We start from the raw sequence: 24,848 nt of genomic DNA, 5'->3' as shown, positions 1-24,848 counted from the left end.
GTTTCCCTTCCTTAAGAATGGCTTCTAGACAGCCACCTTTCCATGGAGACCATTTCTGATGAGGCTTGTGCCAACAGTAGATGGATCAACTGAAGGTCCAGATGCATCTCTCAGGTCCTGTGTCAGGTCTTTGCTGGATTTTTTCCTCACTTACAGACACGGTTCATCTGCTGTAGATAGTTTTTTAGGCCTGATTCTTCTTCTTTTGTCCTCCACTTGTCCAGTTTCCTCAAATGTTTTAAGGACAAACTGCACACCATGCAGAGATTTGCCAAGTTTTCAGCTAATAGCTCTTTGGGAATCACGTTGTTGCTGCAAAAATACTATTTTCTGTCTGTCAAAATGTGTTATCTTTAGTGTTTTTCATAGATCCAACTAAAGAATTGGGAACAAATGTGTTTTTGTGACAGGCTGTTTGTAACAAAGTGCCTAAAGATACCACTTAAAATTGGTTCTTTTCTAAGTTGTCTGTTATATGTAGATACAACACTACTTCATCCCTTGAGTTAGGAGCCTTTTTATGCGTGAATGATTCACATGTCAGTTAAGTGGCTTAACAAAGAAAATAAAATACATTCCTCTGAAATTGTTCAGATACAAGGACTGGACAGAAAATGAGTGAAAAAGCAGCCAATGTTCAAAGAACAGCCAAAACTTTGAAACATCCTCAGAAAGCCTGGAGAACTATTTCTCAAGACCACTTTAAAAGATTACAACAAAGTCTGTTTGCTTGGAAGGAAAATATGAAGAAATGAGGGCTGGATTAAGACTTTTGTTCAATACTGTATGTCTCGGTGTGAAAGACAAACTTAGAAACTAACCCATTGACCCATTTGACACCCACGTGAGGATCATTTCAGAAGGTTATTCAAGTTTGGGTTTGTTATGGACAGTTTGTTCCAGTAACATCCACTGACAGGCTTGATGGGCAGCAGAGGTTGTAAAACTTGTGCTGAGGTGGGATTTCCTGGTGGGAACACACACTTCAGACAGCAACCAGTGTGGCCTTTTGCACCGGATGTGTGTTTCTATTCATGCCTATGAACTCAACAACAAGATACCATTTATTTATAGCACACTGGTCTACTTTCAAATACATTTCTTGTTCTAAGGTCATACCATACCTGAGCACACAATGATATGATTTTTAAACCTTCATTATAAAGGTTTTTGGTTAAAAATATGACCAAGCATAGGATGAGATCCCTAGATGGCTGCAGAAGTGTTACTTTCTATGGTTTGTATAAAAATTCTAAGTTAAAGAAACTTATTTATCGGTTTATGTTCTGATTTTGAAAACAGATATTGGCCACAGCAGGTCCAAGTTTGAATTGTTTGGCCTCACCAGCCCCTACACTTGGATTTTAGTCGGAGGAAGATGTTAAATACTCCACTAACTGAAGCAAACTGTCACACTTTGTGTTTAACAGGATTTGGAACAATAATTGTGCTGAAAGCCTGGTAATAACCTCCCTTAGACCTTGGCAGTTTCTCCAGGTTTTTCTCCATTGGGCAGAACAAAGCAAAATACTTTATTCTTTGTGGTATAAAATAGGAAATGATAGATCTTTTTTTCTCCAATGAGGGGAAACTCAATATGTCAGCAAGTATAGTCCGAATGGTTGGGTTTGGAGCGTTAAATTGGGAAGCTGCTGACAGCTGCTGAACTTTGCTCTGTATGTTGCTTATCTGCTGGACTCTTTATTTATTTACTAGTAAAAATAAAAATGTTGTCGCAAGTATGAGGACACTGCACTCAGACATGGGCTCTCTAGCAAATAAAATGCACCTCAAAGAAGTGCAGATACACTCTTCCCACCTCTACCACTAGCAATTTATCAAAAAGAAACCACAGTTGACAGAGTGGGGATGTTTGCATTTTAGTATGGAAATGGGGATGAACTCTAGAAGAAGATAACAAGATGGAAAAAAAGTGAATAATCCATCAAGTAAATCCCCAACCAGCCATTTTTCTTTTGTTGTATCAACAGCACTGGAGATGGAGCTGAATGGAAAGCTGTAGTAACAAACAGCTTTCATCTATCAGTTAACCAATCACAAGTCAGAGCTTCAAAATTCACTCTATTCAACTTTTCTGGACAATTTTTATCTGCCTTTTTTTTGCTCCTTATTTAGAATTTCGCCAGTCAATTGTGAAATAATTTTAACGTGACAAAAATAATCGTATTTGTGTTAAAGCAACACTGGAGAAGTTTGTGAACCTCAAAACTATATGCTTCTGACAGGGTTTGTAATATGTTTTGTTATGCACCTTCCACCTTAAAGAAACCCTAAGAGTGACTCATGTCTTTGGTTTCCAGCCCTTGCATAATTTTACTTTAAAATTTGGGGCTTGTCATAGCGTCTTTTTAGCCTCTTTAACATGACAAAAAAATCAGTGCATTTGGCTGTGCATGTGCAGGGCTCACACAGAGATTTGCTTTTATGACAGTGGTGTTACATCCAACAACTGTAGGGTGAGCTAAACGGCTAAAAAGTAGCCAAATTCTCAAATGTTAAGCTATGCGACTCTCAAAATACGTATTTCAATGCAAAGTTTCAGAAAATCAACACTACTGTTGTTCCAGTCCAATTATTGCAACAAATATGTATCTGAACCTTTAATCTATTTATATTTAACACTCACTTTATTACTAGTATATCACATGTCAATTTGAACCTTAAAATGATTTATATCATGACACATACACACACGCAAGCATTTGCTAATTGAATTTTAACTGATAAATCTGTCTAGTCATATATCATATCTAACAGTTAACTAAGTATATTATAAGGTATAACCAATACATTCATATCTAAATTTCTCTTTTCGTATAACCTACTAGAACTTTCTGTGTGAATGTGTAATCTTATAGTTCATTTGTAGCTTTAGTTTATCAGTCAAAGACACATTTTCCATGTTCATTTCTTTTTTGCAAACATGCAGTGCTTGTTGTGTATTTATACTTTTTTATAAAGCTCAAATCAGGCATGCAAACTGGTCAGTTGTGAAAAAGGTAATAAGAAACAAGCGCTAGTGACATTATTTCATATAGGGACATAAAACAATACCATAACAATGTTAACTACCCAAGTAGATGCAATATTGTCAGCTGGTGAGCTTATTCTGTACCTCAGCTTGCTTTCTGATGGTTAACTATTAGCTGCTTCTCCTACTCCAAGACTGTGGCTCTGATTATTGGTGCGTTCACACTCATGTAAGTGAGGAGTCTGAACTCTTAAGCTGCCCTAGAGCAGGTGCTCTAGGGCAGTCTCTGGCCCGGGAATGTGCATAAAAAAAGGTCAATGGTACTTCAAAACCGAGTCAGAAGCACATAGGTTTAAGGTTCACAAACTGTTCTGGTGTTGCTTTAAAAAGTCATGTTTTCCATGCCCAAACCTAACCAGAAGCCAAAGATTTCATGGGAGCCTTACAGTGAAGTCATACCAGATACCCTGTGTAAAAGTAGTGTGACATCTACCATCCAACACCCCTTCTACCTTTACATGCTTACATTTTACAGCCTGTAGGTCACAGCACTGACAGCAAAGGAAGCAAAAAGAAAATCTTTTTTTTTTTTATGTTGGACAAAACAGGCAGTTTTGGTGCATGTACTGTTGACAGCCTTTGAAACCTGGTGATACAATGCGTCTGTAAACTGTAGAGGTATACAGTCAGTTTATATCATGACAAAAAAAGTGGCTTCTTTATGGTTGTGTTTCACAGAAAAAATAGTTTGTACGTTATCCATTTCTGCTGTTATGAAATTAACACGCTCTATTTTGTGGAAGTAGAAGGCACCAGAGTTTATATAATCCCTCTGTGGAGAGATCAAACAGGTTTTTGTTGCAGAGATGAGCGTGACTTCACACTTTCTGATCACTGGTAACAAAGAATGAAGAGCATGTCTAATCAGATTCCTGATAAACTGATAGTGTTAACATGTTAGAGTTAGGATCTGCCCCTGTGTGAATTAATACAAACTGTGAGTGTTAAACCTTCACCACAGAGGAACAAAACCAGGATTTAGTTTTCTTTCTTTAACCAGGACAAATGGCTGTACTCTTTATGCTGAAAACAGAAGGGGAACTTTCTGTGTAGATTAAGTCATACATACTTGTTTCGTGGTAAAAAATAACATCGCTCTGAGTCAGAGCCATAGAGCAGATGTTTGTCACAATGGAAACCACAAAATTCATGACTTGCAGAGCAGATTTATTTATTTACGTTAGTCTACTCCTCTCTAAGTGGCAGCTTAAGCTAAGAGTGTGGAGCACTTACATTTAAATGAACATCTGTGTCATTCCAGGCTTTGCAAAAAGAGATTACATAATGCTGATTAAGCCCATCAGTTGTGGGGGAAACTTTTTATCTCACAGTTACATCTTATTATCGCGCATAGTTTCTGTGAGGACATTTCCATGGGAAGTAGATATATCCATGTAAAAACAGACATTCACTAAACAAACAAACAAAACCCATATTCCTTTCAAAATGGACATTTATCTTTGGCATTTTTCATAGTGTTAGCCCGATTCTTTCATTGGAAGCCCAAGAACAAGCTGGAGAAATCTATATCCGTTTCTGGATATCCGGAAACATTTCATATTTATATTAAGCTTTATCTCACAGAGGTTGTACTCACACTTGTCAGAGTATAATTGGCCAGTTTTTAGTGGCATGATCAGGCCAACCACTGTCTTCGTTGTGTTCTTTGGATGTGATAAACAATGTCTGTGTGTGTGAGTGCTGTTTTAGGCGTGGATCTAATGTACCAGACCTATCTACTCTAATAGAGATGTTTTGTCTGACCCAGTTGTTTATGTCATTCTAAGGTCTTGGACCATTTAAGGTCATCTATTGTGCAGTATGAGCAGAAAAGTACCAGCTAGGAACATAGGTTATTTAGTAAAATACGGAATATGAATACATAATGTCTAAGAAAAAAAGCCAATTATAACAATAGGTTAAACTAAAGAAATTGAGGCAAATTATATGCTCAGAGCAAAATGTTTTAAATAGATTGTTTATTGCGTGTCAACACAAGACTGGCTCATCCCTTGAGTTAGACGTGCATGCATTTTACAACAGTGTTTCAATCTCATTTGACATTGAGATGTATTTCTGGTTTCCAAGAATGGAAAATGGCAACTGGGCTGGCGTCTGCAGGACGTTGTGGAGGCCATGTTGGTTTATAGTTATATTCTGAATAAACGTCCAGCATTGTCACAATCCCAGCCCCTTCGTACCCCTTCATCATTGGACTCAATAGATTCCCATTGGTTTCATCTCTAGTTTCTAGCTGGTTTCCTGTTCAGAGTAGATATCCTCTTCTTGTAGTCGTTTCACCCTGAAAATCAGTATACCAACACACCGTAAAAACAACAGATGGTCTCTTTCAGTGCTTTATTTAAATACTATCTTTGGGGCTGATTTTTTTTTACATTTTCACTACCGTAAATGTCAGCACAGTGCAGCATTTAGAGGAGGGAGCACATTTAAAGTGAGCAGGCCGCTTCCTGTGCTGCTGCATCGGAAATACCAGGACCGAAGCCTCCGAGGCTGGATTCAGATTAGACTGCGCAGACACACACACACACACACAAGCATTGAAAGCAAACTCAAACCCGTACACACCCCAAAGCACACACGCAAGCAGCCGTGAACATGCAGCGGGGTGAAGCTGGAGACGGTAAACAAATCCTCACATATTGTCGCTGGCTCCCTCAAAAACACCAAAACACACACACGCAAATCACGCTCACACATATGCACATATACCACACGTGAACAGAAACTCCCATCCGCCAGGAGCATTGTTGGATTCTTCCTCCTCTGACGCCCGAGAGGCTCTGGGTTGGGAAAAGGAAGTGCAGTCTTGTGGAACCTTGTGTGCAGCAGAGGCACAGAGTCAGAGTGTCTTTGTGTTCACTGAGGCAAAGGTCGGGCCCTAAAACGCTGCTTTAATCCTCATTTCTCCAGTCGACATCTTATCAGCGGCACAGTGAAGCCAGCATATACTGTTCATGTTCAGCTGTCAGAACTAAGAAGGACCGAGGAACAGTCCCACAATAACCGCATATAAAGCTAAAGGGGTCGCAGTAACTTCCCATTATATTTTAAAAGGGACATATTTTGCCCTTTTTAACAATTTGACGCAATTTTCTGAGGTCTTATTGAGATGTATGAGACAGACTTTGGTCAAAATACCTGTTGGTTGAACCGGAGATGAGGAGCTATTGGAGAGGTTCAACCAACAAGGCTGCAACAGGACGTGTGTTTACGTATGTTACCTGTCATCAATACCGATGTGTGATTTAATGCAGTAAACACCAACATGATGGAGCTATTGTCATGGACCACAGGGCACAGATGCAGGGTCGATTTCAAGGCAAGAGGGTTTATTTGGAATAAACAAGTTGAGGATCTCCTGAGGCACTTTCCTCAATAACTAGGTTGAGGAGGTTGCAGCTATGAAACTTAATCAAAAAGCCCAAAACTCTCTCCACTCTCCACGGGAGGAAAACAGAAAAGGCTATTAAAGATTACAAATTAACTTGACACGCTCTCCTAGTGAGGCGGACCAAACAAAAGATGCTCTCTCAAAAACAGGCACAATAAAACTTTATAAGAAACAAAAACTCTCTCCTTCTAATGGAGGCTCTAAGAAACATAAACAATAAATCAAAGACATAACACTCCATTATCGGAGGTTCTATGAAAATTTAATGAAAATCAAAATCACTCCTTAAGGGAGGAACAAAACAGGCTATGGAAAAAACGTATAACAAAAGATAGCACTGCAGGAGGATCGCTCAACTACAGGCTCTTGGATTCAAGGCTGTGGTTTACTGTGGGACAAGGACACTAGAGTGAGGCAGGTAACAGGTTGCAACACACTGGTACAAGACAAGGGAGACGCAGACTATTTGAACACATGAGGAGCCATGGGGAACAGGTGGAAACACTTTGGAATCAGGCAAGACAATCAGACACTTGAGGAGCAGTTCGTGTTTCAAAATAAAACAGGAAATGACGCGACAAGACATGAATCATAACCTAAAACTCCAGTTATACCAAAAACACTCCAGCTCTGTTAAAAAAGAACCTTCATTTAAAGTGTTGGATATGAGCAAAGCATTTAGAGGGTAAAATGAATGCCCAGAGAGGACGATTGCTGCTACAAACCGTGGAGTAAAATGTACGAGGGTCAGGCCCGCAACCCACCGGCGCACAAACAGAACAAACATGCAACTTGTGAAGAAAACAGAAAGAAACAAAAGGAAATACCTAAATAAATACGCAAAACACTGGGAGGGGGCGCAAAGACGGGTGAGAACCTGACCGGCAACTTTACAAAGTCCAAGCTGCCTCAATCAACCCCACTCCTGGAGCACCTAAACCTCCATGCTGTATCACCATGCTGTATCACAACAATGTGCACTTCCTGACTGAAAAACTTCAATCTTTAGGGCGAAAAGACAGAAACAGCATTAGTGAAATAAAGGACAACTGGAACTAGTAGTGTCTGCAATTACCTTTCCAGCCGGGGGCTACTGGGTATCACCCACTCCGACTTCTCTCCCCAAGGGATCAGCCCCTCTCCGGGAGTTTGGTTCCTGAGCCCAACTCTATCTAGTCGTTACTTCACACACCAGCTTCGGCTCTTTCCCCACCAGTGATGGGACGTGCCATGTCCCTAGAGACCCCTGCCTTTGTCTGCTGCCCAGTTCACATTGCAAAAAATTTTCTCTGAGAGTGGCGAGCCCGCATTACAGTGGCACCCCGGTGCTTCTTCGAGCTGAGCCTGGCCAAGCTGAAGGAGCTCCCTTTTCCAGGCAAAGTGTCTCTTTAAACTGGTGCCGCCAAATCAAGGTCTTTGGATCGCCCTCAGTCTGACCCCTCCCCTGAGAACCGTTTGCCATGGGAGACCCTATCAGGTCTAATGCCCCCAACAACACAACTCTTAGGATCATGGGGGTACTCAAACCCCTCCACCACATTAAGGTGACGATTCTACTGAGGCAGCTTGGAGTAGAACCGCTGCTCCTCCACATAGGAACGAGTCAGCTGAGGTGGTTCGGGCATCTAGTCTGGTCGCCTCCCTTTGGAGGTTTTTCGGGCACATCCTACTGGGAGGAGGCCCCGGGGCAGACCCAGAACTCGCTGGAGGAATTGTATATCCTATCTGTCCTGGGAATGCCTCGGGATGCCCTGAGAGGAGCTGGAGAGTGTTGCTGGGGAGAGGCATGTCTGGGTTTCTCTCCTGAACCTGTCGCCTCTGCGAATCGACCTCAGATAAGCGGAAGATGATGGCTGGATGGATGTGTTTTACCTTCCTCACTTTCCTCATTGCATCCAAAAAGTTCTGTTTTTAACTTCATCAGTTTCTAAGAATCGTCTCCCTTATTTAAATGTTTGTTTTGCAAACTTCTGATGCAAAATTTTGTGGTGAGGATGCAAGTGATGAATCTTATGACAATGTCACATTTGTGCAGGCTCAGCTGAACAACATTCCCAACTCTCATAAGTCTTCCGGTCTTCTTCTGTGAAACAGCAGTTTCCTTTCGCCTTAACTGGAATCCTATAAGCTACTCATTGTTCACCTTCTTGCTTTCTGTCGCTACTATTCTGGGACTTCGTGCCTTTCTGCTGAACATGCTTATAGTTTTTGTCAAAGATTTTCCAAGTGCGGGTGCATGTTTCAGTGAACAGCATTTATTTATAGTTTGGAGTTTCCAAATATTTCCAGAACAATTTCGTGAAATATCAGGGTAAATCCATTTAGCAAATTTATTTTTGGAGTGAACTGACTTTGGGGGAGAACAGCTGCTATCGCTGAGATAAAGTTGTGATCGCTCTTGTTTTTCTGAATCTTACCAAAAAAAAGAGCAATCATAAACTTCTTGTTTTTCTGTTTTGTTTCCCCGTTTCTCTCCTTTGATTCCACAGACTGAGAAAAGTCCATTAGTTGTTTCCACACTCCTTTCGCCCTCCTTTGTGAATTAATGTAGTGAATCCTGCCGACTGCTCTCCTCTCATCTGATGGAATTACTCACATTTAAAAGCCCATAATCAGACACCTATGCGTTAAATGAAAGCCCATTAAGGCTAATGGCATTGCTTGGACTGAGAAATGAAACCTTCAAGAACAAACTATTAGGGCACGGCAAGGACCGTACGCACCTCATGTGGAGTCATTCAGATGCCACTCAAATTATGTCAGTTATTTTTCAACCATCACCAAACAGCAGCAAAGAATATTGGAAAATATTGAATCTAAAAGGGAAAAGTTCACCATGCTTATTTCTCATTTCTGATTTGTACCGCGCGTCTTTTCAGGCAAAGTGGATCACTTGACATCTAATTTTAACGTACAGTATTTAAAGTGGAGACACAAAAACATCCACAGTCTTCCCTGGCTTTGGTCGAGTGGGCCACCGGCTCACCCTGGGATCAATCACCTCCTTCCAAAGGGAGGGTCAGCAATATTTAGCTTTGACAGATTTTATCTCCCAAATTCACACCGCTTATCCATGACTTCTTCCACGTCTCAGCTTCAGAGTCATCTGTAGTCTCGCCAGGCAGGCGCTCACATGTCTACTGAAGTGTTCCCTTTAGGTTATTTTTAGGAAGCCCCAACCCCTCTGTGGTGCTCAGATGGTCCAGTCCGGGCCAGAGGAAGGGGAGTGGTAGGGGGAAAGGGGAAATCTTCAACAATGACTTCATTAAACATGATGACCATCATGAACAGCACAACTGGACTTTACAACTCCATTACAACACTGGATTTATGACTTTTCTCTTTGGATTTAAATCCTCAAAAACCTGTTTTTATCATATTTTGATTCTCAGGGGTAATATGGACACCTGTTAAAGCCCCTTGAAAGCATGTTAATCAAAAGTAAGTATGTATTTGGTTCAAGCTTATGACAGATGAGGAGATAATGACATTATAAGACTCTCCTTTTGATGGCAATTTACAATTTATGCTTGGTAATATTCATAATGGCGATGATTGGTTGAGCCCTGATGATTTCAGGGTTACTTGAAAAAAAAAAAAATTGTAGAGTTACTGTCAATTCGATGGTACAAAGATTTTCCTCTTAACAAGTCATTTTAGTTTAAAGTTGACCTTGACCCATGAGGCAGATGAAGAATGTGAGGAAGTTCAGCATAGACTTTGAGTTCTTTATTGTCTGAAGATTTTAGGCCTGGAAACAGTCTTGAACTCGGCTGGAATGAAAGTTTGTTCTTTAGCAGGAAGAGCGTAGGATTCCCTGTGAATGTGTGTGGGTTACTTTGAAAATGTGCTCGGTTAATGGGAAGGAATTTGTGTGGCAGTGAGTGTGTCCTGTATGTGAATCATATGTAAATTATGTATTATCTTCATCTTTTTGCTTTTAAAGTAACTTCCATGGACCTTTACGTTGTGCTTTCATACATAACATGGAGTAGTCACTTCTAACTTTCTCAGCATGTTGTTGTGTCAGGAAATGTGTGTGAATCTGCAAAAAAATAACCACAATCCTATTTTAACTCTAAAAATGAATCTGGGCGGTTGTGACAGATAGCTTTTACAAATATTTTCTCAAATATTTAAGTAGTAATGACAAAATTGTGATTATTTTCTGTGTTTATCATCACATCATTGTAATTGTAGTCTTTCAGTTGCTTTCTTTTCTTTTTTTTTTTCTTTTAGTTTTTATTTGGATAAAACAAGTCATTTTTCTAAAACTGAAAAAAAGATATTGTAATCTACATCTGCTCTCTTTATTTGTGTTAGAAAATAATACGAATTTGCTATAAGACCTTTTGTTTTTATCAGGAAGTAGCGTACTACTTTGTAAATGAGGGTTGGGAGGCCAAATAATACACCTCCTACACCACAAAAACCTTGACACAATGGATTTGTTTGTTTGCATAGTCAAATCAAGAAGGCAAAGTTTTCCCAGTTATTTTTAAACTGCAGTTAATTCAAGCTAACTTTTGTTATCCTTTGTCAGATTCTCAGAGAAATATGTCAGAAAGTATCTTAAAAACAAGTCGCAGCCTGTCGTGTATCATAAATAATAATAATGTTAACGCTTGAGCTTTCTTTTTCAGAGACAGCTTAATCATAAATCAAACTCAGACTCAACTGGGACGTTTTTTTTCTTTCAGATTAACAGTTAATGAGCCACAAGCATTTCTACCCAAAAGCACAAGGGACTCATTAAGGATCAAACACGAGCAGGAAGAACTAAAGTTGTAGATTGATTATCCAGGTAAAATAGGTTTGACTCCAAAGTCAAAGTTATGACTGGGAAACTTTAAAGAGGAAGGGAAATCTACTGAATTTTAAAATGTGTAAAATGTGTCAGAATGGATGGAAAGTCCACCAGATTTAATTTCTCTCTTAACAAATTTAAATCGGACAACATTCACCCATGTTTGTCACTTAGCGACTTATGGTGTTTTAGCTAACGTAACTTAAGCTATGCAAGTTTCTGCAAATTGTCTGAAAGAAAATAAAAAGTCCTTTTAGACAAGATCCAACAATGTGGTCTGATTATTTGTGGAACCCGTAATTAACTCAAGTTTGTTAAGAAATATACAGGCACATAATGGCATTGAAAACAGTTACAATGTTCACATATATATTTAAATTTATATGTATATATATATTTATTTATTTATAGGCTAAATGCATAAAAGAAAGATAGCTTATAGATAACGATGCTCTACATTTCCAAAATTACATAACTCATAACATTAAACTTGATATAAAATAAATTCACTGCTAAATTTCTTCAAACAAATATCAGGTTCATGGAATGGAAATTTGCCTGTGATGGTCCGGTGACCTGTCCAGGGTGTATCCCGCCTCTCGCCCAATGGCAACTGGGATAGGCTCCAGCCCCCCCAGTAACACTGGTTTAGAAAAAAAATGGATGAATGGAATGGAAATTTGTCTCAAATTTCTTCCAGTATGGGGAAGCGTTCTCAGATCATCGCCAGGGAGGCACAATGTTCCTGTATTAGAGATGCAAGCCAATTCTGAGCACAAAACAACTGACAATTAACGTTTGTTGCAATGGGGATTTGACTGGTCACAACAAGTGCAACAAATACTAAAGAGATCTTCCTTATGTTGTTTAGTTTGGCTTGGTCTGGTGACAGCTGGGTTTCTGGCGGGTGGCACGCCGCTGGGCTGTGTAACGTCAGTTTCTTCTAAATGCCCCTGTGGTCCCTCCAATTTGCTTCATGGTAACTGGAGAATGTTTATCCGAACTCACAAAAGCCTTCTTTCCACTGGCACAGAGGCTCAGGACAGACGGTGTTGTTAGCAACGGAGGACAACAGTGTGGAGGAATGATTATCCTGTACCTACGTATGAGCTCATGCAGCTTTACCTGCCAGCTGAGGGAGAGCCAAGGCTCAGTATATGAAACTTTGTGATTGTATTCTCTAGTTTTCCTCAGTCCTTTGCATTGTCAGTTTATATAAAATTGTAGGAAGGAAAAGCGTTAATGTAAGATGAAATTAAACTTTTCATATATTAAGTAGAAACCTCAAAGCTTTGCCTGATGAGCTGCTTTTCAGTTTACTTGCCTTGTGATATACTGTAAAATTGATGAAAGTAGATTACGTTTTGCATGAAAATAACTCCACAGACTCATAGCATCTTGTGAGATAGTCATGTATTGACAGCTGCACTACATTTAATAGGCAAAAAATTGCCTTTAGAGGTTTGAAGGGTCAGAGAATGCCCCCACACACCCTGCCACCAAGAGTCCTGTCCTGACCACTTGTGTTATCAAGTGACTTTACTTTAAAATGTCGCGTTTGCAACCAGTTGCTGTTTCCTTGTGCTGTCTCCAACTATTTCGTAAAGATTAGGTATTAGACATTTGTTATTAATGTTTGGTAAACATCACAGCTAGCCCTAAAAATTACTCTAATAAAACAACGTACCAAAATGTACTTTTCCTGAATTACTGGCTATTGTGTCCTTACCCAAAACATAGGACTGGGCGATTATATTGTATGAAGCCATGATTGCCAATCAATACTTTAACCCCACAGATGCTGAGATACATATTGTAGATGCACTCAACTTAGATCCTAACCCCTAATTTACAGAAATGTGTTTGACCTCACAGCAAAAAATAATTCTAAAATCAATTAGTTCGTCGTGAAATTTCATCATGTTAAAGACTTGTTAAATGACACATTTTTCTTTCCGTATGATTCTTCTGACACAGAAACAAACTCTGTGACCCTGAGTTTATTACGTCCTCTAGAAAAGATAATAAGTTGATTTAAAATCAGGAAAACCTCCCCGTTGTTAAGTTACAGAAAAATTAAATGCGACTATAACTATAATCTTTATGCTGCTGCTTTAATCCATAGGTGCTGCTGTGAAAGTGTGTGTCAGCTTAGTACCTGAAATTTGATTAGCCTATTGTAATGCAAAAGAAACACACAGGCTGAGGTCGTTAGTAATAAGTTTGTGTTCCTTTTTGAAAGTGTGATTCCTTTATTCTTTGTTCTGGTTTTGTTGTAAGTTGCAGAATGATTATTTCCATTTGGGTAATTAATTAGACGAAGAAGTACTATCATATAATAGTTTACAATCAGCATCACCTGAATTTTCCCAACAATTTTTTTTTTTCACTTTAAACACATATAGTAATCCAGTTTTCTCTTTACTGGGATACTTTAATTCATTTCACCCATTTCTGATGTTCAGCAGGTTATTGTTGAGGTATTGGAGATTTTTTGCTGTTATTTAAAACCAGAGGCATGTTTTCATGTTAATCCTAGTGTGTACTGGTGTGAGTCATAGTTTGTATTTAACCCTCTGGTCTATTGTGACTCATTCTAGACTGTCTGGATTTAGAGGGGAATACAATTAGAGTAACAGCAAAATAGAATAATTAAGAGATTGATAAAGGAAAAGGAAACATCCTTTTTTGTTTTGACATATTGATCTTAAGCCACGCCTCTGAGGATATAAGACAATCTTAAGCATTTCCCTGATATGCAAACAGAACAATGACCAATTACACTAGTGTGCTAATAAAGTGCAGACTGAGATGGCAAATGGTCTTTTTTTAGCATTTGATCTGATTTTGTACATTTTTAACAGATGACATAAGTATGTTAACTGGAGAGCTAAAATAAGTTATGTTAACTTGTGAGGGTTAATTATTTCCCCTGCTTTTAGTCTTTGCTCTAGGCTAGGCCAACAGAATCTGTGCTAGGCTTAACTAGCATACTTTATGCTAGGCTAAGCTAATGAATTTCTGATGGTTTTCAAACATTGTGCTTAGTTGATGTTTTGCAACCAACAACAATCACCTAGTGATTGACAGCTATTTAAAAAACTGTTTTGAATGTATATAGTAAGTGTGTTCAAGATTAATTTATCATTAAAATACTTTGTATAAGAAAATTTAGGAGGTTGTTTTTGCTAATAACAAAAAGTGGTGTGAAAATGTATAATTTGTCAAGTTAAAACATAAATTAATAGTGAACATTACTGAATACAAGTGATTTTAAACTGATAAAATAATTGAAAATATCAACTCTGATGTTGATAGAATATGTCAACACAGGGCTTTAAATTTATGTATATAAATATTTTCATTCCACATTTAACTGTCTTTTTATAACCACATGAGAGACAAACTTTTCCCAAAATCCTAAATTATCTGTATTAAGTCCTCGTTAAACCTTTGGTGTCCAGACAAGCATAAACACAGACATACAAACGGTTCATCGAGCACGTAACTCCGCAATCCCTGGTCTCTCAATGTCCCCACACACGCTGTTCAGTTTCCTGAGCTGGTCGGGCGGAGTCATCCAAATCAGACATCCAATCTCTTATCAGGGTCCAGAGGGGCCAAATCACAACTTCCTCACAGACAAAGTCATTTGAAAAGGGAAGAGGCTGTAGCCTTATGTGGTCATATTCAAACAGAAGCCCATAGATACCATCAAATACGTAAATACCGGTCAGAGTAGAGAGGGGCCCCTAAATGTGGCACCCAAAGTATTTCACCAAACATTGAGTCTGAGGATAAAATGCTTTGTTTGTTTCTGACAGGTGAGGAATTGCCTATTCCTCACTGGGCTCATGATTTATGTGGTAATTAGGTCAGACATGGATTAGGTTCACTCTTAAGTACAGAAGCAACTCCTCATTACCTGGTTGCTTCTCAGGAGATATTTATGAACTCATTTACACATTGTTTGTTCACATTTCACTGAAATTGGTTTGTGTCATCAGAGAGCTGACTCAGTATTCAAAGAGTTTCTTTCTCTGGCTTCATTCTCTAATACACCAGTGACCAGTGACACATCTGACTGCTCATATACTTTGGAGTCTCTTTTCTTAAGGTAAAGTTAGTAATCCCAGACAGGATTTAGGAATAATCCAAAACTTCAGCTGTTTATTCACATATTTTTTTAATAACTTTAATCTACACTCGGCATAAACAGGCTTGGGACTGAGTACCACAGAAGGTCAAATTATTCTTTAAACCCTGAAGTGAGCCAGTGGAATCGTGGAATGAATCCCTACATACAGAAGATTATTTTCATTGGTCTTCCTAAAAGATCTTCTTAAAAGTACTCGATCTTTCCATATTTTGTGTCTGTGGTTTAAAAGGTGTCTGTTAAAAATAAAAGTCAATTGTTTAGAAATCGATGCAGCGGCAACATTTTTTTGTTCAGCTTATTTAAGGTCAGTCTGTGACGCTGTCTAGAAACGGGATCTTTTGATTCGTGTTCACAACCTCTTATGTGTGTGTGTTCAAGAACATGAAAATAGTTGCACTTTGGAATAGTTTCTCTGCAATTTATGCCAAGTTGGGCTGAAAATGTACTTGCTTTTGATTACCTGTTTAAGTCTTAATGGTGGCTGCGTTTGTTTGAGGTGTTAATTGTTTATACTACAAAAGATGCAATATGGAGGTGACCAACAGATTGATTGTATGACATAAAGCTTGATTTAGGGCTTTAGTCAGAGTGGTCACTTTTTCTGCCATGATCTTAACATCAACCAAATACTTTACAGTTCTATACTCCATGTTCATTGTGTCATCCTGCAAATTTGTTTGTTACTTTTGCTTTTAGTAATTTTTTGGTAAGATTTTGGGCACCTAAACAATAACAATTAGAATTAAAATATCTTAGTTAGGTTTGGACAAAGATCTAACAGACAAAAGATATTAAAGAAACCTGGAATAAAATAAAATCTACTTTCTAAATTAGCTTTCTCTTTTCAAAGAAGAAGAAAAAGTTATTTTCAAAGAGTTTGGCCTTAAGCAGATCTCAGCCCTCACAAGGATTTGGGTTTGAATGCTTACCTTGAGAGTCCCGTGATAATTCTTCTATTGATAAGGACTTTGTTTCCTCTGCTAAGATTTTCAGGGTCCAACACATACCTGAAAATCACATCCTTCAGGAGCTATTTCCCTAAGCCCAATTTCACTTGTGCCTTAAAGCAGGATATTAGGACCTTTTAAAGGGTGTAAAATTGGTTTAAATGGCATGCCCTTTAAACTTGTGAGCCTTGGGATTGCAGACTGACAGGCGGTGATTTTCTGTGTAAGTAATGATGGATCAGGATACACTCGGAGTGAGGAAAAAGTGGTTTGGGGCTCTAACTGTCCACATATCCCTGGATTTACAGATACTCTCACAGACATGTGAGGCAGCTTCTCTGCGAGCACACTTGATCCCTTTTCTATCTCAAATGTCACATCTCCAACATGATGCTGGAAATTGGGCTCAACGGAACAATATACAATATATTATTGTAACTGTGAACTGCAGTGGGCTCAGGCTCAGGAAAGAAATCAGATTCAACATTTCAGGGAGAGTAACTGCTCACGTATATTAAGGATGATGCAAAATCCGAAGCATGTGAGGTGCGCTGCCAGAAAAAGCATAAACCTCTCTGACCGACGTGAGCATTTTACGTTTTATGGTGGTGTTCTGTCTAATAATCTGCTACTAATGCAAATACTACAAGCACATTGATTCTGGAGCTTTTAAACTAATGCTTTTGAAAAATTAGACTTTAATATACTGTTATGGAGGAGAAAAAGATGTAAATGATAAAAATGCATTGGAAAAGCAACCTGACGCTGCACGAAAATTACACAAAGCTAGATTAAAAACAAAAATGGAAATATCTAAACAATCCGTGCGTACATTCAATTTGATTAAATTCAGTTTTATTTCCATAGCACCAAATCTCAACAAATGTCAAGCTAGTCCCCGTAATCCAATTCATTGTAATATAATCATCGTCCAATAAAATCAAATTAATTGAAACCCAAATTAGTCCAATTCATATAAAGCCCATTTGAAAAAAATGGCCTTGTCAAAGAAACCAATAAATTGCATGGAAACTTCTATTTGATTTAATCTCTCGTCCTGAGCATGCAAAAGCGATGTTGGGAAGAAAAAACGTACTTTTAACGGGAGGAAACCTCCATCAGAACCAGGAAGGGCGGCCATCTACCTCGACCGGCTGGGGGTGGAGAGGTCAGGAAAGAGGGGACAACGAACACCTGAGCAGGGTTACCTTCTGAGACAGAGAAACACAAGTCAATGACAACAATAATGTCATATGTACATGGAGAGTGAATGAAAACACGACAGCCCCAGATATCCTCAGACGGAGTACAGAATGTATTTGTTCTGCATTTCTGAGCTTAAAGGTTTAATTGTGTGAACCACTTTTTACCCTCCAGAGAGCAAAGAGGCTGATGGATATAAGGTAAACAGGAGGGGAATGTGAAAAAAAAATCTTTTTTTCCTCTCTCAGACACTCCAAACGCCACTCTCAGCCAGTTAGCAGTTATTAAAATGTTCCCTTCCAAGAGTCACAGATAATTAATAGCTTTTATGTGCTCCCAGTTTTTCCTCCCTCAGTCATTTTTTTCTTTTTCTTTTTTTTTAAACCAAAATGCAGATGTAATTAAACTTCGAAAACAGACGACTGATTAACTGCAAATATTTTGCCTCTCAAAACAGGCGGAGCATGAAATGATTATAATTGAATCAGTTTTGTTTTTTTTCCTCTTTCTCCATATTTGTAGAGATTGAAGCCAAGGAGGCCTGTGATTGGCTGCGAGCTGCAGGCTTCCCGCAATATGTGCAATTATTCAAAGGTAAATATGAGGTTGTTTGAGTAATCCTGTGCCACGCGGCCTGCAGAGTTAACTCAGACAACCTCTGAGTGTGTGATTCATCTCATTTGTGTGTCAGACTGCAGATCCCCCATTGACATTGAGAGAGCCAAGCGTGATCACCACTTTCTGGATAAGGATGCTCTCGAATCCCTCTGCAGGTAATCCCTCTGGGTTTTTTTCTCATAGAAATGATACTCATAGATATGGATACAACTATACATAAGAAGCAGACACAGTCAGTATGGAATTGCCACTTTGGGTTGTGAACTGCTATTAGAAATCCTTCAGGTTCCTTCTGAGCTAGAAATAACCATGTTTAGACAGAAAAATTGCATAGAAACACTTCAAACCTGATTGGATAAAAGATTTTTAAGGACCTGATATCTGTTCAGTTATTGAATTATTTCCAAAATTAACAGACAATGTGTTCATCTAGACTGTGATACCACAATAAAAGAATATGTATATATTATTACAGCCTGGTCTCATGAAAAGGTATAGTTACCTCATAAGAAGGCATAGTTTTCTCATGAAAAGGCATAGTTTTCTCATGAAAAGGCATAGTTATCTCATGAGAAGGCATAGTTTTCTCATGAAAAGGCATAGTTATCTCATGAGAAGGCATAGTTTTCTCATGAAAAGGCATAGTTATCTCATGAAAAGGCATAGTTACCTCATGAAAAGGCATAGTTTTCTCATGAAAAGGCATAGTTACCTCATGAAAAGGCATAGTTACCTCATGAGAAGGCATAGTTTTCTCATGAAAAGGCAGTTTTCTCATGAAAAGGCATAGTTACCTCATGAAAAGGCATAGTTACCTCATGAGAAGGCATAGTTTTCTCATGAAAAGGCAGTTATCTCATGAGAAGGCATAGTTTTCTCATGAATAGGCATAGTTACCTCATGAAAAGGCATAGTTACCTCATGAGAAGGCATAGTTACCTCATGAGAAGGCATAGTTTTCTCATGAAAAGGCAGTTTTCTCATGAAAAGGCATAGCTTTCTCATGAAAAGGCGTAGTTATTTGGTGCAACACTTTTTTTTTAATACTTTTCCATGCCATTTTACACAATGAATTTTGAGGAAATGATGTGCTGTCCTGTACTTTTGCCCTAACTATTTCACAGCATGTACCGTAATTTTGACTGTATGTAGTGTGATAGGAGGAGACTCTGAATCCTAACCATTTGACATGTCATTTGAATGGCGTGAAATGACACACCAAAAGTTAAAAATGCTTAAATAAATTGATTACGGAGAATTTTTTTCTTTCTTGGCGTCTGTTCGCTAAGAGTTTTAGAATGACTGCACCTAGAATCACCCTAGTGGTGATTATTGGTTTTACACTTTAAGGCACCTCCTCATTCAGAAACCAATGACAGTCTTTGCTTATTATGACCTTAATGTTGTGGTGTTGTTACTCACTGAGTAATTTCGTAAAATTCCACGATCACCCTTTCCAGAGTAGTTCTTCTTTTCATCTTGCTGGTTCAGGCTGGCTGCCGTGTGTCAGATTTTCACCCTTTATTTTCATGATGTGGTAAACACAAAACACCACTGTATGAAGGAGCCGATGAAGGTGTAGTCACTTCTTCTCTTTCACTTTCAGGAGGTTAATCACCTTAAACAAGTGCATGGAAATGAGGCTGGAGCTGCGGAGATTAAAACGCAGGGTGAGTGTTGAGAGCAAAACATGGCAGGACTCCCACGTCACAGCAGCTCGATCCGTGGGAGTTCACTCGTGTAATTGAGTTAAAGCCAAAAAGTTTATGTTTCTCGTGGTCTTCCTGCAGGGAGATGACTGCGATGAGGAAGACTTCTGTGCCATCAGCCCCAACTGGTTCTATGACAAGCAAACGCAACAGTGGCGGCGCCTCAGCTCCAACGTGGACATCCTTTGCCTGCCTGAGCCAGGTGGGTCTCAAAATGCGTCGTCATGTGATGTCAGCGACCGCCACGATGTCTGCTCCATCAACAGCTCCAGCAGCACTGAAAGCGAAGGCCACGACGGGCACCGCAAGAGCCCCAGTGAACCCGCTGCGAACTCCACCACCATACCGGCCAGCACCACAGATGACCAGGAGACCAGCAGGAGCTCGTCCCGCTGCTCCTCAACAAACAAGACCCTGGATACTTCTTTCAGTGGACCCCCTTCCCCTGTTGAAGGATCTTCGACGATGAGTCTGGAAGCCGAAGGCTGCTGTCCTGACAAACCACCCAGGAGGAAGTGCACCACCCTGCTGAGGAAGATGGAGAAGCTAAGGCTCAGGAGAAACCTCCATTTGGATCACAGTGGGGGAAGAAACAGTCGGAGTCTGACCAGGCACGCTATAAGTGGGCCAATTCTGGTCCAAGATGTCGAGAGACTGAACTGCCCATCAAGGTGAGGATCAAATTCATCCAGAAATGGAACAGAATCCTCAGAGAACCTTGATCGTAGTGGTTTTAGAACTAGTCAGGCAGCTTTCGAGCAGAATTACACGACACATCGTCAGAACTTAAGTTTTACCTTCTTAAATGTCTCCAGTCTGCAGGCCCGACCCAACAGCCATTCGTCTTCGTCACCCTCGTCTTCCCACACCATCAGCAGCGGCAGCAGCAGCAGCAACAGTCACTCAGAGAACAGCAGCACCGTCAGCACGCCCAGCCCCGTCACCCGGGTCAGGAGCAACTGCAAACGCTCCAACAGCACTGCCAGGGCTGGCAGTGGGACGGGCCGGAACAATCAGAACCACACAGACACAGAGGTGAGTCTCTAAAGAAGGCTTCCTCCATGTTTAATTTCACCTGTGTTGTAAATGTTGGAGATTAAAAGCAAATTCTTCTTTCTGTTCTTCTTCTTCTGATCTCCCTCTCAGGACTACAGGAACCAGGTCAACAACAACAACAACAGCAGCAGCCACGAGAGTCTGGTCTTCCAGGTCCCTCACGGACACAAACCGGGTACCTTCCCCATCTCCCTCGCACACAAACACGCCATCCTGTCCCCAATCATTGACAGCACCTCCATAAACTGGAGGACCGGGAGCTTCCACGGTTACCGGGGGCGAAACGGCTGCCAACGTGGCGCATCATCTCTGGCCACCGAGGACCAGGGCCCGGCGCTGTCTTCATCCCGTGGCGAGAGCGGCTCTGGCCGTCTTGCTGTACTGGACCAAAGGCTGAGCGTCTACGACAACGTGCCCGACGACGTGCAGCTGTCCGGAAGTGAGGGCGGCAGCGGCGGAAGTGGCAGCGACGCTGAACGGATGTGTGAGGAGTCAGAGGTGGGTTAGACAGAGCAGATGCCGAACCTTTTACCCTTTCGGCTCTGAGGTTATTTTCGAGGAAAACCATTTTTTAAAACAAGATATCAAAAGGCTGTTGCGTTAAAATGGTTATAGATAAAAGGAGGCTGTGAATGGGGAAAAAGTTGAGTGTGAAGGTTGTAAATTTAATCATCTAATCTGCATGTGATGACATCACTGCACGGCTGCGACTTTGGATTCCACAAATTCTACTTTGAATACATTTGGTTTTCTTTTCTTTTTTCCTTTTTGTGATCAATTTCAATTAAATTCAATTCAGTTTATTTATATAGCACCAAATCACAAGAAATTTCATATCAAGGCACTTCAATGATTCAAGCGAGTTAGACTCCAATTCATTGTAATCAAATCCAATTGGTTAAATTCAAAATTAGTACAATTCTTACATACAGAACAATTGGGAACAAAACAAATATTTCCTAGCTAAGGAGACCAGCACAAACCAATGCTTCTTTACTTCTTGGATGTTAGTATTTACTCTGACCTGCCTCCATCTAACTTCCCCAGCGGTGGATGAGATCCACACATCATGCGAATACAAAACAAACTAGACTAAATAAGAAGGCTCTTTTCTACTCTTCAGCTCTCCTAAGGAAGCAAAAGATCTCAAATGAAAGTCTATAGAACGGAAGTAACTCAATCAGGGATATCGGTTGTGCTTAGCTCGGCTCCACGTGGAGTTGGAGCTTTTCCCATAAAGTCAGAAATATTCTGCATGCACTCGGATCAAATTTCATTTTAGCCTGAAACTGCAGAGTCATCTCTGACGACTTCCATTAATCCCTTTAGATGTGATCCTGCCTGAATTATTAAAGTCCTGAATGAGGTTAGTGGAAAAAGAAGGTTTTGAATATGACTGAAATGATGTGGAAAGGGCTTTTATTTCTGCTGTTTAACATTGGGGGATATCCCAGTTGGTAAAATGGTCATTCAAAGGTTTATATTCTCCACCTCTTTTTTACTCTCAGATGAGCCGGCTTTTGGCAGGTGAGGATGTTTTCTCCGCCCTCGACAGCGTTCTGGAGCGAATCAGCGACCTCCAACAACTGGTCACCACCTGGTCAGAAAACATATCTGAAGACGACTCTCAAAGAGGCTCCTCCTCGTCCTCTCCGTCCTCCCAGGACTCACCTGCCCACGGCTCCTCAGCCACCTCCCCCTGCCCCTCCTCCCCAAGCCATATCCACCTGGAGGTGCAGCATCCGGAGGAAGCAGAGGGCTGCGAGAACGCACCCGAGGAGCCAAAGAGCAGCTCGCCTCAGCCCAGGAGCAGGTTAGCGTGATGCAGTTAACTCCAGCTGTATTTACACAGCACCTCACAAGTGTTGGTAAAGAAGAAAGAAACGATAAGGGTCATTAAAAAGAATAACGAGCAAATTATTGGACATTTGTGAGCGCTAATAATGACAGTAATGGGAAATCATTCCTTCAGGCTTCAGCTGAATCAGACTGAAGTTAATATGAGGCACTAAAGATAAAAGCAGCAACCTCACGCTGGATATCTGAGCCTCAGATATGGAGCAGTAAAAAGTTATGGAGCCTTTTCTGTGAGCGAAAGCCGGCCATATCATCAGAGAGCAGCCTCTCCGATGGACGCAGTTTGTTTGGCCCATTTTCTGCTTTGTGTTCTCTGTAACGGCTAAACCAACAATTGTCACAGACATTTCTGGTGATCCATCTCCATAAGGCCCACCTAGATTATTGTAACATCAGCGTGATGAATACAAATAGAGAATAAGAAGGTTTCTCAGGTTTTAAGTATCTAAACAGTGAATAACTCCTTTCTTGGGCTCTTCTGGTTGAATCCCCATTTAGATCAACTTAAAATGCAAAAACATTACCAGTCCCCTCACTCCGGGAGTTTGTTTTTTCACTCTGCGATGCCTCACTGGTCTGAGTTTGCCGCTGTGTGTCCAGCAGGGTGAGCCAGCAGCTGCACTGGTCCAGCGAGCAGAGCCTGCCCTCCCTGCCCTCCAGTCCCGGAGTGGAGAGCCAGTCGGCTTCCCAGATCCTCCTCCTGCAGAAGCTGTCGCTGCTCAAACTCACCGCTCTGATGGACAAATACTCCCCGTCAAGCAAACAGGGCTGGAACTGGTAAGGACCGTGAAGAGATGAAGGCTGCGGATGGATTGTGGGAGATTTCATGCATGGAAAATGAGTGTGGGGGGGACCTGTTCAGCAGGTCGAGGACAGAGCTGGCAGGTAGGAGCGGGAAGGTGAGGGAACCAAGCCCCATAAAAACAATACGCACCACTGTGTGGAGAAACTGCTGTGGGAAGGTTGGCAGGTTGCCGGGCAGAGGGTAAATGTTTTAGGCAGACTATGTATGAAAGTTATTAATTATTCATGTCTCAGGGTGCAACCTTGCCTCAGAAAAATAACCAGACACACTTCGGCCAGGGTTTTGTCATCCTCTCGGCTGTCTGGTTAACTGCTGAAGCACTGTGGCTGTTTTCTTAGAGGGCGGAAGCATGTGGGCGTCCATTTAAATTCTGAGTCGAGCGCAGCGCAGGCCAGATTGGGTGTCACTGCCACAAACTGGTTCAAATAGGTATTCGTAGTTTTCATTCATTCTGAGGCTGACAAATAAAGGTTTTAATAAACACTCGATGTTTAGATTTTCATTTAGCAGGGATTCTTTAGGCGTTTCCTTTTTTTTTTTGGTTCCTAGTCAAGTAAATTCCTTTTTGGGATCAATTGTTCTTGGAGTAAAGTCAAGACTTTAAGCTGCTCCTGATATAAGATAGCAGCACTAATGTAATTTGAACTGTCTTGGCATAAGGGATAGTAAGTGACACGAGGAAGGATTCATACGAATGCGGTGCATTAACACACGTCAGTCACATCATCAATCACACAATGCCGTTTGATTGGCTGGCTCCTGCGTGAATAGTTGAACTTTTGTCATGAAGAAATGCTTGCAAAGCAAAGCGATGGGCCTCACTCGCTTTTCAAAGTGAGTGAAAAGTGAGACTGCTGGAGCTTGACAGCCTCGGTGTGAATTCTGCTGATGTTTGTTGCTTTTCACTTTTGCTTTTGGAGTCATTTGAATCGTCCGTGCTGCTTCCGTCTTGAAAAAGTTCCGCTTTTACTCCCAAGTTTTGCAGACTTGGCCCAGGACTGTGGCCTGTCTGAATGTACCATCTGGCTTGCATGACAAAATGTTAAAGTCATACTTTCGGACTGTTTGAATGACAAGTAAGCACACCTCTATTTCACAACTGCAAAAACCAAAAAAGACACATTGATAAAGATGAATCAGCCTTGTTGGGCAACTGCATATTTGCATAAAGGTTGCAAACAAGGTTAAACAGCTTTTCTGTTGAAAATTAGGTCGGAAAC

The 24,848-nt window shown here is 40.5% G+C and overlaps 1 protein-coding gene across 3 annotated transcripts in view; it reads left to right on the top strand.

The window, feature by feature from the left end:
* Positions 1-24,848, top strand: part of LOC140279535 (rho GTPase-activating protein 7) — a 100,089-nt gene that overhangs the window by 60,681 nt on the left and 14,560 nt on the right. Inside the window, exons 1-9 of one of the 3 annotated variants that reach the window (XM_072374688.1) lie at positions 9,670-9,908; positions 18,106-18,177; positions 18,275-18,356; positions 19,808-19,871; positions 19,992-20,581; positions 20,726-20,945; positions 21,057-21,464; positions 22,475-22,779; positions 23,424-23,600. In XM_072374688.1, the coding sequence (XP_072230789.1) occupies positions 9,896-9,908; positions 18,106-18,177; positions 18,275-18,356; positions 19,808-19,871; positions 19,992-20,581; positions 20,726-20,945; positions 21,057-21,464; positions 22,475-22,779; positions 23,424-23,600 (1,931 nt within the window). In that variant the 5' untranslated portion in view covers positions 9,670-9,895. Of the gene's footprint in view, positions 1-9,669; positions 9,909-18,105; positions 18,178-18,274; positions 18,357-19,807; positions 19,872-19,991; positions 20,582-20,725; positions 20,946-21,056; positions 21,465-22,474; positions 22,780-23,423; positions 23,601-24,848 lie in introns of those variants that run through there. The other 2 variants (XM_072374687.1, XM_072374686.1) reach the window with 2 other exon arrangements.

This window comes from Leuresthes tenuis, unplaced genomic scaffold (genome assembly GCF_036924035.1).
Source record: "Leuresthes tenuis unplaced genomic scaffold, fLeuTen1.0.hap1 SCAF_21, whole genome shotgun sequence".
In the NCBI taxonomy this organism is placed as follows: Eukaryota; Metazoa; Chordata; class Actinopteri; order Atheriniformes; family Atherinopsidae; genus Leuresthes; species Leuresthes tenuis.
The sequence above is the reverse complement of the archived record's forward strand: the minus strand, read 5'-3'. Positions and strand labels throughout refer to the sequence as shown.